This window comes from Scyliorhinus canicula, chromosome 24 (assembly GCF_902713615.1).
Source record: "Scyliorhinus canicula chromosome 24, sScyCan1.1, whole genome shotgun sequence".
In the NCBI taxonomy this organism is placed as follows: domain Eukaryota; kingdom Metazoa; phylum Chordata; class Chondrichthyes; order Carcharhiniformes; family Scyliorhinidae; genus Scyliorhinus; species Scyliorhinus canicula.
The window spans coordinates 8,501,741-8,521,660 of record NC_052169.1 but is presented as its reverse complement, the minus strand read 5'-3'; the positions used below and the strand labels follow the sequence as shown (position 1 = coordinate 8,521,660).

General features: G+C 50.7%; 1 protein-coding gene across 1 annotated transcript in view; it reads left to right on the top strand.

The window, feature by feature from the left end:
- LOC119956820 (protein ERGIC-53-like) overlaps window positions 1-19,920 on the top strand; it is an 87,736-nt gene that overhangs the window by 32,129 nt on the left and 35,687 nt on the right. Inside the window, exon 10 of the mRNA XM_038784273.1 lies at window positions 4,999-5,075. Within this exon, the coding sequence (XP_038640201.1) occupies window positions 4,999-5,075 (77 nt within the window). The remainder of the gene's footprint in view (window positions 1-4,998; window positions 5,076-19,920) is intronic.

The following is a 19,920-nucleotide window of genomic DNA, read 5'->3' as shown; positions in this document are numbered from 1 at the left end:
GTTTCTTTCTGAACCCTGCTGCCCTGCCCATTCACGTTGAATGTTCTGCGTCAATCTGCTTCCCTCGTTCTCCCCGCATTCTAACCTGGGGTCGTCAAGTGCAAGAGGCTCCGTGATTTAGGTCATCTTTTGAAACCTCGCCGATTCGAAAGGGAAACTTCGTTGCTGTGGTTTACGCGGATTGATGGTGTTGTCACAGCCTTTACCCAGAATCGCCCGGGGCCGGCCTCAATCCCGCCCCCGCCGTGTCCTGAATTCTCCGCCCCCCGAGGTTCCACTGGCGGGAATCAAAACACCTACCTGACCGGCGGGATTGGCGGCGTGGGCGGGCTCCGGGTCCTGGGGGGGGGGGGGCATGGGGCGATCTGACCCCGGGGGGTGGCCCCACGGTGACCTGGCCCGCGATCGGGGCCCACCGATCGGCGGGCGGGCCTGTGCCCGTGGGGGCACTCTTTTTCTTCTGCCTCCACCCTGGCCTTCACCATGGCGGAGGCGGAAGAGACCCCCTCCCCTGCGTATGCGCGGGGTGACGTCAGCAGCCGCTGGCGCTCCGGCGCCTGTGTGGACTTACGCCGGCCGGCGAAGTCCTTTCGGCCCCGGTTGGCATGGCGCCACAGGCCGTTCACGCCAACCTGCGGAGTGGGGCCCAGCGCGGGCCTAGCCCCTCAATGTGAAGGCTTGGCCCCTAAAGGTGCCGGTTAGGGGCGAATCCCGGCCCAGTGCGTTGCATCTTATTCAGGTAGAGACGCTGTCTGTTTGTGGAGCTGTGCCTTGACACTTGAGACGAGTGTACCCACTCGGAAGCGCGCCAGTGAGTATTCCACTCAGACCACCTTAAATCTGTCTCTGCCCTTTTGTAAACGGTGCGGAAGGCGATTAGAAACCTAGGAAGAACAAACAGTTGAATTTTTCCTCGTCTTGAAACACAGCGGGAGCTTCGAGCACCTTTTCCTCCTCTGGGTTACATTTGAGGCAATCGTGTTAATTAAACGTCGCAAAATAAAACAAAGAAAAATTTAATTACAAGTTATTGAGTGAACAACTCGCTGATAAATCTCTTATGTATTAAATAATCTTAAATCTTCCGCAGTTGCGCTATGTGGCGCGCTTTCTTTGACCCGTGTAGTTATTTAGGACTGTACAGCGGTGATGGCAATCCAATGCTGCTTCTGCAGGGGATAATCCTGAATATTCGAGCTTGTTTGTATATCTCGGCAGCCCCACTCTAAGAGGCTTTGTCACGGGGATTACAGGGATTATAATTTACGATTAGAGTGAATAAGCATTATCTGACCCAATACACACACACAGGTACCTCACACACACACACATACACACACACACACACAGGCACCACACACACAGGCACCACACACACACACACAGGCACCACACACACCACACACACACACACACACCACACACACACACACACACACCACACACACACACACACACACAGGCACCACACACACACACACACACACACACAGGCACCACACACACACACACAGGCACCACACACACACACACACAGGCACCACACACACAGGCACCACGCACACACACACACAGGCACCACGCACACACACACACACACACACACACACACAGGCACCACACACACACAGGCACCACACACACCACACACACAGCACACGCACACCACACACACACACAGGCACCACACACACACACAGGCACCACATCCACACACACACACACAGGCACCACACACACACACACACACAGGCACCACACACACACACACAGGCACCACACACACACACACCACACACACAGCACACGCACACCACACACACACACACACACCCACACACACAGGCACCACACACACAGACCACACACAGGCACCCACACGCACACACACACAGCACACGCACACACAGACATGCACCACACACACCACACACACACCACACACACAGGCACCACACACGCACACACACACAGCACACGCACACAAGGACATGCCCCCCACACACACATCTCTCACACACACTCACACACACACCACACACACACCACACACACACACACCACACACACACCACACACACACACCATGATTACACACCACACACACGCACACCACACACCACACACACTACACATACACCACACACACCACACACCACTCACACTCACACACACACACACACACCACACACACACCACACACACACCATACACACACACACCACGATTACACACCACGCACACCACACACACACACACGCACACCACACACCACACACACCACACCACACACACACACGCACACCACACGCATACCACACACACACCACACACACACTACACACGCACTACACGCATACACACCACACACACCACACGCATACACACCACACGCATACACACCACACACACACCACACACCACACACACACACACCCCACACAAACACACCACCCACACACACCACACACACACACGCACACCATACACACGCACACCACATACACGCACCACACGCACACCACACACTCACCACACGCAGACCACACGCACACCACACACACACACCACACACACACACCACGATTACACACCACACACACGCACACCACACACACACACACACACCACACCACACACACACACACACACACACAACACACCACAAACACACACACATCCCACACAAACACACCACCCACACACACCACACATGCGCACACCACACACCACACATACACACCACACGCACACCACACACACACACACACACCACACACACCACACACACACCACACACACACCCGCACACCACACAAACACCACACGCATACACACCACACACACACACCACACACACACACACCACACACACACACGCACCACACACACAAATACGCACCACAAACACACACGCACCATACACAACACACACACCAAACACACACACACACCACACACCCACACACACATAGATACACACCACACGCACACCACACACACCACACACTCACCACACACACCACACACACAATTCCGACCCAAAGGAAAGTGCGTTACCTCGCCAAGGACTGGGCGGATTCGTCAGTTATTTTAAAACTGTTAGAACTCAACTCTGCCCCACCCCCCTGCCCCACCCCCTCCTATACATGCACACACGAGTGCTGTAGCTGGGTAACTGTGGTGAGCAGAACACACACACACACACACACTTACAATAAGGACACCTCTGCATGGCTGCTAATAATAATAATCTTAATTAGTGTCACAAGTAGGCTTACATTAACACTGCAACGAAGTAACTGTGAAAAGCCCCTAGTCGCCACATTCCGGCGCCTGTTCGGGTACACAGAGGGAGAATTCAGAATGTCCAATTCACCTAACAGCACGTCTTTGGTCTGACTTGCTGATGCCGCAGATATTACTGGAGCCTCCGCAATTTCCTCTCGGCTGTTTCTAATGGGTGTTTTCAAACTGTTGCGGGGGTGACATCGTGGACGGGATTCTCTAATCCGCGGCAGAGTGTCCCCGTCATCGTAAACGGCGTCGCGTTTTACGACAGCGTGACGGCCCGACCCCATGACTAATTCTGGCCCCTACAGGGAGCCAGCACGTCACTGGAGAGGTTGACGGCGCTCCAGATGCTGATCCCGGTGCGAACTGGGCGCCACGGGATCTGCACGTGCCCAGCGGCGCCGGCGCCAACGCGTGCATGCGCAGTCGCTTCCTTCAACGCGCCGGCCCCGACGCGACATGGCGCAGGACTCCAGGGGCCGGCGCGCAGGAAAGGAGGCCCCCCCAGCCAGAGAGGCCGGCCCACCGATCGGTGGGTCCCGATCGCGGGCCAGGCCACATCGGAGGCCACCCCCCCCCCCCCCACCCCTCCACAGGCCGCTCCCCGACCCTTTCACGCCGAGGTCACGCCGGCTTAGAGCAGGTGTGGACGGCGTCGGCGGGACTCGGTTTTCACGACGGCCGCTCATCCCATCCCAGGCCGGGAATCGGCGGGCCGGCCCCATAGAGAGTCCCACGACCGGTGCCGCACCAACCACGCCGGCGCCAATGGCGCAATAGTCCGCTCTGCGGCGACATGGTGCGATTCATAGAGTCATAGAATTTACAGTGCAGAAGGAGGCCATTCGGCCCATCGGGGCGTTAGAGACGGAACAAGATTGTACAACCCCCCCCCCCCCCCCCCCCCCCCCCCCCCCCCCCCCCCCCCCCCCCCCCCCCCCCCACCCACATCACCACCCCACTCCAAGATCAGGAGCAGGAGGCTGAAGTTCAACGAACAAAGAAAGTCACACGTTTTTCAGGAACCTATTTTTTACATAGAATTTACAGTGCAGAAGGAGGCCATTCGGCCCATCGAGTCTGCACCGGCTCCTGGAAAGAGCACCCTACCCAAGGTCAACACCTCAACCCTATCCCCATAACCCAGTAACCCCACCCAACACTAAGGGCAATTTATCATGGCCAATCCACCCAACCTGTACATCTTTGGACTGTGGGAGGAAACCGGAGCACCCAGAGGAAACCCACGCAGACACGGGGAGGATGTGCAGACTCCGCACAGGCAGTGACCCAAGCCGGAATCGAACCTGGGACCCTGGAGCTGTGAAGCGATTGTACTATCCACAATGCTACCGCGCTGCGGCGCCAGTTCGCGCCGGAATCAGCAGCTGGTCGCGCGGATTCTCCGGCCCGGCCCCGGACTGAGAGAATCCTGCCCCAGACGTACGGATGTCTGCGCACTGTTATTATTCCTTTGGGTGGCGCTATCGAGGCCAACATTTATTTACTGTCTCTGGTTGGCCTCGAGAAGGTGGCGATGCTGACCCACCTTGAGCATCTGCACTCCACGTGATCAAGTTGCTGCTGCAGGTTATCGTTGAAGATTTAAATAATTCAGATGAATCCTATTGCTTGCAGGAAACTGGCACTGAGATAGCCTCTCTTCACAAACCATGGGCTTAAATGTGTCTTTTGTTTTGATAGAATGCCGATGGTTCCCGGAGTCTGATGCTGGTGCTCAACGGTCAGAAGGAGATGATTCAACAAGTGCAAGAGATAAGGTACCTATCATCTTCCTGTGATGGAATGCATCTCTGCCGTGGTGAGGTTGAACGGGAAACGAGTTGGAACTTGAATCACGGCACTTTTGGAATTCCGGGGAACAGCAAAAGCAGGGTACAGTGTAGTCCGTACTTCTGGGTTCAGCCGTTCTTACAATTCCCACAGAGACTGATAAGTTTCTGAAGAAAGAAATTTGAATGACCAGCGACTGACTCCCAAGGGTTACCCACAACAAGGTTTCAAGTTTTCAAACTTGCACTCAATACAACGCATGCAACACGACTAAACTTTACTTTCCTCAATCGTTCACGGGCTGGCCGGCATCTCTGGCTAGGCCAGCATTTATTGCCCATTCCTAATTGCCCTTGAGCAGGTGGTGGTGAGCCGTCTTCTTGAACCGCTGCAGTTGCTGAGGTGCAGGTACACCGACAGTGCTGTTAGGGAGGGAGCTCCAGGGTTCTGACCCAGTTGACGGTGAAGGAACGGCCGATATATTTCCAAATCAGGATGGTGAGTGTCTTGGACGGGAGCCTGCAGGTGGTAGTGTTCCCATGGATCTGCTGCCCTGGTATTTCTAGATGGTAGTGGTCGTGGGATTTAGAAGGTGCTGCCTAAGGAGCCTTGGCGAATTACTACAGTGCATCTTGTGGCTGGTGCACACGGCTGCCACTGTGCGTCGGTGGTGGAGGGAGTGAATGTTTGAGAATGGGGTGCCAATCAAGCGGGGCTTTGTCTGGTTATGTCAAACTTCTTGAGTGTTGTTGGAGCTGCACTCATCCAGGCAAGTGGAGAGTATTCCATTACACTCCTGATTTGTGCCTTGTAGATGGTGGACAGGATTTGGGAGGGGGGGGGGGGGGTAAGGAGGTGAATTACTCGCCGCAGGATTCCCAGCCTCTGATCTACTCTTGTAGCCACAGTATTTATATGGCTCGTCCAGTTGAGTTTGTGCTTAATAGTAACCCCCAGGAGTTGATTGTGGTTACGTTGATTGTGTAGTCGGCCACTTGTGCACTAAACTGCAGGAAAATATCTGCCCTTAATTTCCGAGCATCGCTTAAATTAGCACTCCACAATTCTACTCTGCAGCAGTTGTAATCTTTGCAGGACCCAATCAAACTCTCAGCTTCCGACAGGACCGTTTCATTGAGTCATAACATCCAATATCTGTCAAAGGTTATTTTCTCTCGGTCTTCAAAGAATCCAGAACTGATACCCAACAGTAAATGAAATGAAATGAAAATCGCTTATTGTCACGAGTAGGCTTCAAATGAAGTTACTGTGAAAAGCCCCTAGTCGCCACATTCCGGCGCCTGGTGATTCTATATTCCAGCCACCCCAGGGTGAATCTTTCAGTTTCCTTAAATCTCTGGAGGTGCCGTCTCCGCGACCAGAGGAAAACCTCTCACGAGCATTGTGCCTGGTCACTAACAGAGAACAGCCTTCACACCTCCTGACCGCATCAGTTAGGGGGCGGCATGGTAGCATTGTGTCCCAAATTCCCTTAGTGTTGGGTGGGGTTACTGGGTTATGGGGATAGGGTGGAGGTGTTAACCTTGGGTAGGGTGCTCTTTCCAAGAGCCGGTGCAAACTCGATGGGCCGAATGGCCTCCTTCTGCACTGTAAATTCAATGTCTATGAATTGTTGGTTTCTCCCCACGGCACGTTGTCCGATTGGCTCTCTTGGTTGTCCCTCTCGCATTCTGCCCATCGCAGTCGGTACTGACCCCGTCGCTGTGGCCGTTCTGCCCAGCTGCTCTGCCTCTGTGTTCATTTGTGTTGAATCTGGCACTATCTTTTCAATAGGACTTGACCTGGGCCCCAGTCCCATGGCAACCTGGTCACATCAGCGAATTACTGGGCAGAAGTAGCAGGAGGTCACATGCCCTCTTTTACCTGGAATTAAAAGAACTTAAAACACCATCTTGTAAAACCTCTCACTTGTCGCACCTTTTTGTTCTTCGAAGAGGAGGAGAGTTCTCTCTGCTGTCTGAGCCAATATTAATCTCTTAATCAACATCACAAAATAGATATCCGAGCCTCCACACATCTCTGTTCATGGAGGACTGCGATGCGCAAATTAGCTGCTGCTTTCCTACGTTGTAATAGTGTTCACACTTTACAAGTATGTTCTTGGCCGTAAAGTGCACTGGGTTGGCCTAATGTTATGGAAAGCTGTATATTAAACCTCTGTATCTTCTGGTTCAAAAGAAAGATTTGCACCTGATAATTTCCCTTGCATTGAGCTGCTCACGTATCTCTGCCCACCTTTTTTGTTCACAGAATGTCACAGCGCAGAAGGACGCCATTTGGCCCATAATGTCTCCTAAACGAGCTCAGTGCCATTCCCCAGCCTTTTCCCCGTACCCCTGTCGTTTCAGATTTCTCACATCCTGTAGCATTTTACTTTCCATTGCCATGCATGAGCCTCTGGTCACTGTTGCGAGCGAGTTGAAATCTTTTAAAAGAACCCCTTGTGTTTAGCCTGGGCAGCACTGGCGTTAAGTGCCATTTGGACCATGAGGACCCCGAGCAAGTAGCCTCGTTCGAACATCTTGAAGAGGACATGACAAGTGACAACTTGTATTCAAATCTGCGGACGCCAGGCGGTGTTGGTGACAGCGGACTGGGATAGATTTTCAGTACTGCTCCTGCTTGCTGATTGGAACCGTGTGCAGACGTGTGTCTCCGCCAGAAAACTGAAGATTCGCTGCCAAAAGTATTTTTCTTCTTTCAACTGTTCAGCAGCCGTCCCCCCCCCCCCCTTAACCTTTCATTCCCCAGCCCAGAAACTCGCATCAGAGTCACTGCTGTCTGATTGTTCGGCAATATCTTGAGAATGTTGAGATAATGAAATGGGTCTATCTGTTATTAGCCATAAGAAGAAAGAGGGGTATGGGCATCTCTCTCTCTCTCTCTCTCTCTCTCGCTCGCTTTCTCTCTCTGTCTCTCTCTCTCTCTCTCTCTCTGTCTCTCTCTCTCTCCACTCACTCTGTCGCTCTCTATCTCTGTCTCTCTCTCTCTCTGTCTCTCCATTCTCTCTCTCTCTCTCTCTCTCGCTTGCTTTCTCTCTCTGTCTCTCTCTCTCTCCACTCACTGTCGCTCTCTCTCTCTCTGTCTCTCTCTCTCTCCACTCACTCTGTCGCTCTCTATCTCTGTCTCTCTCTCTCTGTCTCTCCATTCTCTCTCTCTCTCTCTCTCGCTTGCTTTCTCTCTCTGTCTCTCTCTCTCTCCACTCACTGTCGCTCTCTCTCTCTCTCTGTCTCTCTCTCTCTCCACTCACTCTCTCTGTCACTCTCACTCTGTCTCTCTCTCTCTGTCTTTCTCTCTCTCTCTCTGTCTCTCCCTCCACTCACTCTCTCTCCACTAACTCTCTGTCTCTCTCTCTCTCTCTCGCTTGCTTTCTCTCTCTGTCTCTCTCTCCACTCACTCTGTCTCTCTCTCTGTCTCTCCATTCACTCTCTCTCTCTCCACTCACTCCCTCTCTCTCTCTCTCTCTGTCACTCTCTCTCTCCACTCACTCCCTCACTCTCTCTCTCTGTCTCGCTGTCTCTCTCTCTCTCTCTCTCCACTCACTCCCTCACTCTCTCACTCTCTCTCTCTGTCTCGCTGTCTCTCTCTCCACTCACTCCCTCACTCTCTCACTCTCTCTCTCTCTCTGTCTCGCTGTCTCTCTCTCTCTCTCCACTCACTCCCTCACTCTCTCTCTCTGTCTCGCTGTCTCTCTCTCTCTCCACTCACTCTCTCACTCTCTCTCTCTGTCTCGCTGTCTCTCTCTCCACTCACTCCCTCACTCTCTCTGTCTCTGTCTCTCTCTCTCCACTCACTCCCTCACTCTCTCTCTCTCTCTCTCTGTCTCGCTGTCTCTCACTCTCTCTCCCTCACTCTCTCTGTCTCTGTCTCTCTCCCTCCACTCACTCTCTGCACTCACACACACTCTCTCTCTCTCTGTCTCTCTCTCTCCACTCACTCCCTCACTCTCTCTCTCTCCACTCACTCCCTCACTCTCTCTCTCTCTCTGTCTCGCTGTCTCTCTCTCTCCACTCACTCCCTCACTCTCTCTCTCTCCACTCTCTCTCCACTCACTCACTCTCTCCACTCACTCTCTCTCTCTGTCTCTGTCTCTCTCTCTCTCCACTCACTCCCTCACTCTCTCTCTCTCTCTGTCTCTCCACTCACTCCCTCACACTCTCTCTCTCTCCACGCAGAGAGCAGTTCAGAGTCAACCACATTGCTGTGGGGTCTGGAGTCACATGTAGGCCAGACCGGGTAAGGACGGCAGATTTCCTTCCCTAAAGGGACATTAGTGAAAAAGATTTTTCATTTAAAATAAATTTAGAGTATCCAATTATTTTCCAATTAAGGGGCATTTTTAGCCTGGCCAATCCACCATCTTTAGGGTTGTGGGGGTGAGACCCACGCAGACAGGAGGAGAATGTGCAAACTCCGCACGGACAATGACCCGGGGCCGGGATTCGAACCCGGATCCTCGGTGCCATGAGACAGCAGTGCTAACCACTGCGCCGCCGCGTCGCCCTGACCGTAGGGGCTTTTACGACAATCGAAGATAGTTTCATGGTCACCGTCACTGAGACCAGCTTTCAGATTTTCCGACTAGAATTCAGACCCCCCCCCCCAGCTGTCGCGTCCACAGAGCCATAGCCAGGGATCTGCATTTCTAGTCCAATGACATTACCGCAACACCACTGTGGTAACTAATGGTTGTAGTAAAGAAACAAAACGTTTGCCTGGAGTGAGTGTGAGTGCCAGAGAAATGAGCAGCTCTTTTCAAAAACAAAAACATGGAAAATCAAGATTCAAAATGCGCATGGGCAAAAAGTAAACGGAATCAAAACGGATGACAAAATTGTTGAACTCAGTGCTGAGTCCAGAGGCTGTAAAGTGGCCAATCAAAAGATGAGGTGCTGTTCCTCGAGCTTGCCTTAAATTTCTCTGGAACACTGCAGTAGGCCAAGGACAGAGCTATAAGCATGAAAGCGAGGTAGTCAATTAAAATGACAAGCAACCGGAAGCTCAGGGTCACGCTGGTGGATTGACCCGAGGTATTTTGCAAAGTGGCCACCCAACCTGCATGTGGCCTCCCCACTGTAGAGGGGATCGCCTTGTGAGTAGCAAAACTAGCGTACTAAATCAAACGAAGTACAGGTAAATCGCTGCTACACCTGGGATGGAGTATATGGGGCCTTGCACCGTGGGAAAAGGGGTGGTTAGGTGTTACGGCTCCTGTGACTGCAGGATGCAGTGGGGGGGGGGGGGGGGCGAGGTATTGAGATCTTCGATTCCCCAATTCAAGAGAAACTGATTCCTCGGGATACTGAGTATTTACAGCACAGACAGACCACTTGAGCGAAATGGCTGATGCTGGTATTTATGATGCACATTGTTCAGCCCGATCAGCAGATCCATCTAGTCATAGAATCACCGCAGTGCTGAAGGAGGCATTTCAGCTCATCGAGTCTGCACAGACCCTCTGACCCTACCTAGGCCCCCCCCCCCTTCTCCCTGTAACCCCACCTAACCTGCACATCTTTGGACACTAAGGGCCAATTTTACCGTGGCCAATCCAGCTAACCTGCACATCTTTGGACTTTGGGAGGAAACCGGAGCACCCGGAGGAAACCCACGCGGACACGGGGGAGAAGGTGCAAACTCCTCGCAGCCGGTCACCCGAGGCCGGAATTGAACCCGGGTCCCCGGGGCTGCGGTGCTAACCACCGTGCCACAGATGTTGGGAGGGAAATGAGCAGAACGGAATGTTTCATATGCTCTCTTCTGCCTCTTTTGAGTACCACTAGCTTCCTGCCTAGATGCCCAATTTGGTGCAGCAAGGCTCGTGATGGGAAAAGGTACCATCCTTTGCTAACGCGTGCTACCACTGACCTTCCTCCACTGAATATGATACCAAAGTTGCTGTGTATTTTACAGAGTGGAGTTACAGCACACCCACTCTCTGCTCCGACACACAGGATTGCAGTCTAGAATAATCAGTGGCACCCGAAACTACTAATAATCCTTTCAGATCTGAAGAGGAATCTATAAAGAGCATGTCATGGAAGATAAAACGCTTACAATTTTACACGCTGTGTCAGAAGACCAAGGGCTCCCCTAATGCTTTGCCTTGACCTTCATTGAAGGAGCTGTTGAAAGAGAATGCTAATATCATAGACTACAGGTAGCATATTCACACTAATGCAGAGTTAACCTTTCAGACTTGTCTCTTTCAACTAGCTTCTGCCAGCGTTCCTATCTCCACGCCGCCGTCAACTCCAGCTTGCCTTCACTTTATTGTTGTTTCGCTTCCCGCGTTTCGTGGCGCACAAGGCAGACTCGCGTCTGCTAGTTTTTTTTTCTCCAGGAGCAGGTCGCTAGCCTGTCTGAGTTCTGGGTCACAATCACGTCACCACTCGTTCATCTTTCACTCCAAGCTGGAAGGTAACCAGTGCATCTCCTATCCCTGTAACCCCACCTAACTGTTGGGCACTAAGGGGTAATTTAGTGTGGCCAATCCTCCTAACCTGCGCATCTTTGGACTGTGGGAGGAAACCGGAGCACCCGGAGGGAACCCACGCACACACGGGGAGAATATTAATCAGATGGACCTTGTATCCCAGGTAGAAATGTCAATTAGCTATCCTCTAGACCCCATTCCAGTTTGGGATTAAATAGACAGTTTGAAGTATAACCGTGTCCAGAACCTGACATTCCAAATACCTCACTGAGCAACATGGAGACTATAAGCTACCCACAGTCAGCACAGATGCTCTTGCCATTGTTCACAGGTGTGAATACCTTGTATGTTCTCAGCAATTTTCTTGACTTGAGCCCTTATTGACCCTGGAGCAACCAAGCCTTCCAGCTTTTTTGCCGGGCAGGATTTTCCAATGACCCCCTTCATTCCTCCATTTATCTTCAACTGAAGAGAGAGTCCCAAAGCATAACAACCCTATAAATTTGTTACTTGTGGCAACCTGGACTCCTTTGCCCTCATGACGGAGGTTTACACCAAGCACCCCAACGCGCACTGCTGGATGGGCATTATATTGACTGGACCTAATGTTACCCATTGGCACGGTGAGATTTGAGCGCAAGGTGGCAGTTTAATTGATGCCCAAAAATCAAAGTTTCTGAAATTAGTGATGGAACCATCAATTCACTGGACACGTGCTTTAAGATATGAACAGTGGTTTTAATCTACTTACAACAGAGCCAGCCTGTTCCACGTTGAACTCTCGATGAACTGAACGACTGGCTCTGAGCATTGGTTTTTATACAGCAGTCCGGGGGGGGGGGGGGGGGGGGGGAGTCGTGGGCGGAGCCAAGGGTGGAGCCCTGTACAAACTCCTAAGCATTCCCAGCGCTACTCCCCCTAGTGGTCGGGCAACGCAACTGCGCTTACAAATGCATGGTCTCATGTATATACAATACAGTGTGAATTACGGAGTTACAGTCACCACAATTAGAAATTCGGCACTTCTTTGAAGGGGCTGGAGGAAGAAAGACGGGAGGGGGGGACTCTTATTAGAGCAAAGCGCCTCGAGAGATAGGCCGGGCCAAATGGCCTCTTTCCGTGTCGCACACTTGGTCTAACAATCCGATCTGTCAGTGTCTTTCCCTCTTGTACACGGTGAGGGATCTGCAGTCTTGAAAAGAAACAACTGGATGGCTCCACAGTGAATCTGTACATGGTTAATTCCATTTTCAAAGCAGGAGATAATGATGCGACTATTTTTTTTTTCTTCAAAAAATATACTTTATTCATAAAATCTATAATCAACATTACAGAACATTTCGAATTGTCTTGACTGTACATTTCCATCAGAGTTACACATTCCCTTGACTTTCTTCCATTCAATTGGGATGACATTACAAACATATCCCTCTTTACGTTTCAATTCTTTCTTAGATATTTACATTGTCATGTTTCTTTTATACATTGGAGTATTGAAGACCCGGACCGAGGGGTTTTACACTGTTACCCACCCCTCGGTGTACATTTGCTGGTCAGACCTTACACAGTGGTCTCTCCCCATTGCGTTTTGGCGGCAGCTGCCCCAAGCCTGAGTGCGTCCCTCAGCACGTAGTCCTGGACCTTGGAATGTGCCAGTCTGCAACACTCGGTCGAGGACAATTCTTTGCACTGGAAGATCAGCAAGTTTCGGGCAGACCAAAGAGCGACTTTCACCGAGTTGATGACCTTCTAGCAGCAGTTAATGTTTGTCTCGGTGTGTGTCCCTGGAAACAGTCCGTAGAGCACAGAGTCCTGTGTTACAGAGCGGCTCGGGATGAACCTGGACAGATCCCACTGCATCTCTCTCCAGACCTTCTTTGCAAAGGCTCATTCCACAAGGAGGTGGGTGACCGTTTCATTTCCCCCGCAGTCACTCCGAGGGCAGCGCGCGACGGTGCTGAGCCTTCGGGTGTACATGAAGGATCTGACGGGGAGGGCCCTCCTCACCACCAGCCAAGCTAGGTCTTGGTGCTTGTTTGTAAGTTCTGGTGATGAGGCGTTCTGCCAGATGACTCTGACAGTCGGCTCAGGGAACCATTCAACGTCCTCCACAGTCTCCTTTTCCCTGAGGGCCTCGAGGACATTACATGCTGACCACTGCTTCATTGCCTTGTGGTCAAAGGTGTTTTTCTTCAAAACTTTTTCCACGAGGGACAGGTGGTACGGCACGGCCCAACTACTTGGAGCGTTCCGCGGCAATGAGGCCAGGCCCATCCTTCATAACACCGGGGACAGGTAGAACCTCAGTATGTAGTGACACTTGGTGTTTGCATACCGGGGGTCCACGCACAGCTTGATGCAGCTGCACACAAAGGTGGCCATCAGGATGAGGGAGACGTGATGTGACTATAAACCAGGAGAACACCCAGCCCACTGGATAAGAGCGTACTCATAGGTCATAAATATGGTAACCTTGTATGCGGTAAGAGCACTTTTCAGTGTTACTCATTGAAGTAAAGAGCTTTTATAACAGAGATTCTGCTGTGTATAGTATGTTGGAAAATGTGCATTAATATCAAGTAGAAGCTTAAAGGTAATGGATTGATACTGGGTTGTAAATGTAGGAACGTAAATTGCTCTAATTAAAATATGCAAATATTTGTATTCCCTGGCTTGCACCTGAAAACCTTGAATCTTAGTTTCCCCTGTGGTTCAGAAGCCTGTATTTTGAGGGTAGATATCCCCTCAGCCAACAGCTCACAAACACATTGGCCAACTTTCCGGCAATATAACCGAGGGGAGAGAGACCGGGAGGATGGCATTTTCATCCTGGAGCGAGTGCAGAGGTGGCAAAATGCAGAGGCAGGCTGGGTGAAGGTCTGCCTCCTGTGCACTGTCACTTTGTTGGATTTATTTTTGTTCCAACATTATCAAAACAAGAAGCATCCCTCCAGCCGTCACCCCTCATCCCACCTCACCCGCCCACACACTCCCCATGCACCCTCCTTACCAACCCGTGCCATCTCAAGCTATCCACCCAGTCCACATGGTTCCTTGTACCCCTTTACCCCTCTAACCAGCCCCTCTACCAAGTCATCATATCATAGAATTTACAGTGCAGAAGGAGACCATTCAGCCCATCGAGTCTGCACCGGCTCTTGGAAAGAGCACCCTACCCAAGGTCAACACCTCCACCCTATCCCCCATAACCCAGTAACCCCACCCAACACTAAGGGCAATTTTGGACACTAAGGGCAATTTATCATGGCCAATCCACCTAACCTGCACATCTTTGGACTGTGGGAGGAAACCGGAGCACCCGGAGGAAACCCACGCACACACGGGAAGGATGTGCAGACTCCACACAGACATTGACCCAAGCCGGAATCGAACCTGGGACCCTGGAGCTGTGAAGCAATTGTGCTATCCACAATGCTACCGTGCAGGCCACATCTCATTATAGCCCTACCATGTGAAATTAGTGCCAATCCATGCCTCTAACCGCCACCATTTGCCCGTACCCTGCCATGCCTATTCATCTAGTATCCACCATAGACAAACCTTAGGAGATACACTGACATTGTTGTGTCTATGATTGATGTCACAATTTAAACAAAATACTCATTGACAATAGATCATTCAATGCACTGAAATTCCTTCCTCTTATGAAAAAAAGCATTTTCTTTTCTATAACCACTCCGAGCCATCAATCAAACAGCTTACTTAACAGCCACCCCACTGTGATAATGTTAGGTTGTATAATTAGTCATGCAATAGCCCAAAGCCTTATGCCAACAGACAGTGAAATATCAAACACTGACTTTTTTTATTTAAAAAAAATTAAGCCCAGCAGAGTTAAGCTGTGGGTGGCACAACGGTTAGCATTGCTGCCTCACAGTGCCAGGGACCCAGGTTCAATTCCCGCCTTGGGTGACTGTCTGTGTGGAGTTTGAACTTTCTCCCCGAGTCTGCTCCAAAGATGTGCAGATTAGGTGGATAAACCATGATAAATTGCCCCTTAGTGTTCAAAAGGTTAGGTGGGGTTATTGGGTTACAGCAATAGGGTGGGTTGTGGGCCTAAGTAGGGTGTTCTTTGAGAGGGTCAGTGCAGACTCGATGGGCCGAATGGGCTCCTGCACTGTAGTGATTCTATTCCAAGTTCCTTGACTGTCTTGACAACCCTGATGGATTTTGACACTTCCATTGGGTTTCGATAGCTCTTTGACTGATTTGTCAATTGCAATGAGTTTATACACTTCTTACGCACATTCATGTCTAATTTTAACAATGCCAAAGGGCACCTAGCCTCTCCAAAAGGTGTCCTGGGACCATATCCAAAGGGGTACTTCAACTCTCCAAAAAAAGGATACCCTGCCAATCCAAATAAATCCACAAAGTTCAGATCTGCTCCTCGGGTCTAGTCTGCACAGTTCGAGTTTCGCACATCTACCTCAGCAAAGTCACGCAAGGGGAGAAAACTGCTGGTCGACCTCCATGAACCATCAACGTACTATTTAGAACCACCACCCCGGCAAAAATGGTGGAGGCTGGGTTTTGGCCATTGCCGGTATTTTTGTGCAGATGGACATCTTCTCCACCAGCGTGAGGATTCAGCTCATTATCTGATCATTTCTCTCCTTCCTGTTTGTTGGAGCTTGGTGTGTTCAAATTGGCGGCCATATTTCCTGCACAACGTCGGCTGCCCTTTATTGGCTTCGGAATGCCCTGCGGCCATTAGGGCACTACATAAATGCAAGTCCTTACTTTCACCAATTCTTTGGGTGTCCTTTGGCTTTTTTTCTCCTTATTCGTTCACGGGACGAGAGTGTCGCTGGCGAGGTCAGCGTTTGTTGCTCATTCCCGATTGCCCCTTGAACGGAGTGGCTTGGCTAACCCATTTTAGAGGGGCATTTCAGAGCCAATCGCATGGCGGGGGGGTGGTGGTCTGGAGTCGCATTTAGGCTAGACCGGACATTAGTGAACCAGGTTGGTTTTTATTAAAAAAAATTTTTTTTTTTTATAAATTAAGTGCACCCAATTCATTTTTTCCAATTTAGGGGCAATTTAGCCTGGCCAATCCACCTACCCTGCACATCTTTGTGTTGTGGGGGCGAAACCCACACAAACACGGGTAGAATGTGCAAACTCCACACGGACAGTGACCCAGAGCCGGGATCGAACCTGGGACCTCGGCGCTGTGAGGCAGCAGGGCTAGCCCACTGCGCCGCCGTGCTGCCCTTAGATGGGTTTTGATGACGGTTAATAGTTTTGTGATCACCATCACTGAGCCTACGTTTATATTCCAGATTTCGATCAATTTAACTTAAATGCCGCTAGTTCCTGGGGTGAGATTTAAACCCTTACCCGCCGAGCATCCGCCTGGACCTCCTGATTGCTCGTCCAGTGACATTACCGTCACACCGCCGTCTCCCCAAGCACATTGAGTGCCGGCTGGGGGAAGTGGCAGTCCAGTGTGTTATAATGCCCATGTTTGGCTTTGCAATAGCAGTTGTCTTGTTTTCCGCTCTGTGGCCCGCGAGTATCGGGGCCGAATGCAGCATCCCTACTGTCTTCAGATCAGCAATCCCTTTGTACACTTGAGATTGGGCGTGGCGCCTGATGGCTCAGTTTCACGCTGTCTTTATCAATTGAGGAACCTGCAATTATTGTGAAACCTGACGTTGCCCAGATTTTAAGTGCCTCCTCTGGCGTAGCTGCGACGCTGGTGTTAGTCATTGCTGCCACTTCTCTGGAACTGTAAGCACTTCCATGTTGATCACTTTGCCAGCACTTGCATGGGAACGGGATCATGTTGCAACCTCCCAGCCTCCTTCATTAAAGCTACAATAGAGCGGGCTTACTGTATGGTTTTTTAAAAAATGGGTGACTTTCTGTTGTTAAAAAGTAACCTCGATGCTTTCTCACCTGCTCCCAGACGGCAGTTTGTGTTTAACACCAGTGTTTTGTCGGGGAATGAACATTTTCATGTCCCCTGGGGAGTTTGGCACAGAGGCTGCGGTGTTCTGTATAATTTTTGTTAAAATATGTCCCCTTATGTAACAACTCCAGAAAGCCCTCCATTGAAGAATCCACTCTAACTTCCTTCCCTGTGATGACGCCGAAGATTTACTTTGGCAATGTCGCTTGATCGTGCGCGCCTTGTAATTTCGGAAATGTCTTGCTGGTAAATCAAGTACGGGCTTAATTTCTGTGAGCTGTAATTTTCTGCATGCAAATTATTGTCTAAGCTAATGTGTTACTTATCATTCACTAAATCCACAGTATTTGTCATGCATTTAACTTGTGTCCTCTTTGATTCATTGTTGCTCTTTATAAAGTAGAAAAGTGTAACTTTCCACGCAACTCCATTCAATTAAACAAAAATTAATTTACGGGATGTGGGCGTCACTGGTTAGGCCAGCATTTATTGCCCATCCCTAGTTGCCCTTCAGAAGGTGGTGGTGAGTTGTCTTCTTGAACCGCTGCAGTCCCTGAGGTGTAGGGTCACCCACGGCGCTGTTAGGGAGGCAGTTCCAGGATTTTCACCCGGCGACAGTGAAGGAACAGCCGATATATTTCCAAGTCAGGATAGTGAATGACTTGGGGGGGAACCTACAGGTGGTAGGGTTCTCAGGTATCTGCTGCTCTTGTCCTTCTATATGGTAGTGGCTGTGGGTTTGGAAGGTGCTGCCGAAGGAACCTTGGTCAGTTCCTGCAGTGCATTTTGTAGATGGTACACACGGCTGCCACTGTTTGTTGGTGGTGGAGGGTTTGAATGTTTGTGGAAATGGGAGCAATCAAGACGCTGCTTTGTCCTGGATGGTGTGTTGTTGGAGCTGTACTGATCCAGGCAAGTGGAGAATATTCCATTACACTTCTGACTTGTGACTTGTAGATGGTAGATTTGGTGGGTCAGGAGGTGAGTTACTCGTGGGATTCCTAGCCTTCGACCTGCCCTGGTAGCCACAGTATTAATGTTGCTAGTCCAGTTCAGTTTCTGATCAATGGTAACCCCCAGGATGCTGCTTGTGGGGGTTTCAGCGATGGTAGAGCCATTGAATGTCAGGGGACGATGGTTAAATCCTCTCTTGAAGGAGATGATCATTGACTGGCACTTGTGTGGCACGAATGTAACTTGCCACTTGTCAGCCCAAGCCTGGATATTGCAGGTCTTGCTGCATAGTCAATAGTATGTCACTGATGTTGGGCGCCCTTCCAATATGGTGGGTGCACATGGCGATGGTCTGCGCCACCCAGGGCTGCCCCGTCACTGAACATGGCGCAAAACAGCAAGTTTGCACAATTAATTAGTGTGGGGCCCGAAGGTGTGGCGTATTCCCACTGTCATCGGCAGCGGGAAAGACTCCCAAGTTCTTGCCCCCGCCACTCGGTCGCAAAATGGGAGAATTCTGCCCCTTTTTTGCTTCTCCTCCAAACCCGGGTGTGCAGCAGAAATGTCACAACCTGACCTTCCCCTTCACAGAGGTCACCTGACCTGCTGTGCGTTTTCTGCCTTCCTATTTCTAACCTTTGCAGTTCGCTATTGGTTCGCACCCAGACCTGACGGGTTGCGAGAGGATTACCACGGAGAAACTCTGTTTACTGGCAGAAGGGTCAGCAACTCTTCAGATTCAAGGCTAAAGAACCAGCAACAAGACGATAGAAGCAGATTTGGGGTGGGCAAGAGCAGAGGAGTGGCACAAGTTATAGACAATAGAACATTCCAGCGCAGTACAGGCCCTTTGGCCCTCGATGTTGCGCCGACCTGTGAAACCACTCTAAAGCCCATCTACACTATTCCATTATCATCCATATGTTTATCCAATGACCATTTGAATGTCCTTAATGTTGGCGAGTCCACTACTGTTGCAGGCAGGGCATTCCACGCCCTCACTACTCTTTGAGTAAAGAACCTACCTCTGACATCTGTCCTATATCTATCTCCCCTCAATTTAAAGCTATGTCCCCTCGTGCTAGCCATCACCAACCGACGGAAAAGGCTCTCACTGTCCACCCGATCTAATCCTCTGATCATCTTGTATGCCTTAATTAAGTCACCTCTTAACCTTCTTCTCTCTAATGAAAACAGCCTCAAGTCCCTCAGCCTTTCCTCATAAGATCTTCCCTCCATACCAGGCAACATCCTGAAAAATCTCCTCTGCACCCTTTCCAATGCTTCCACGTCCTTCCTATAATGCGGCGACCAGAACTGCACGCAATACTCCAAATGCAGCCTCACCAGAGTTTTGTGCAGCTGCAACATGACCTCATGGCTCCGAAACTCAATTCCTCTACCAATAAAAGCTAACACACTGTACGCCTTCTTAACAACCCTCTCAACCTAGGTGGCAACTTTCAGGGATCTATGTACATGG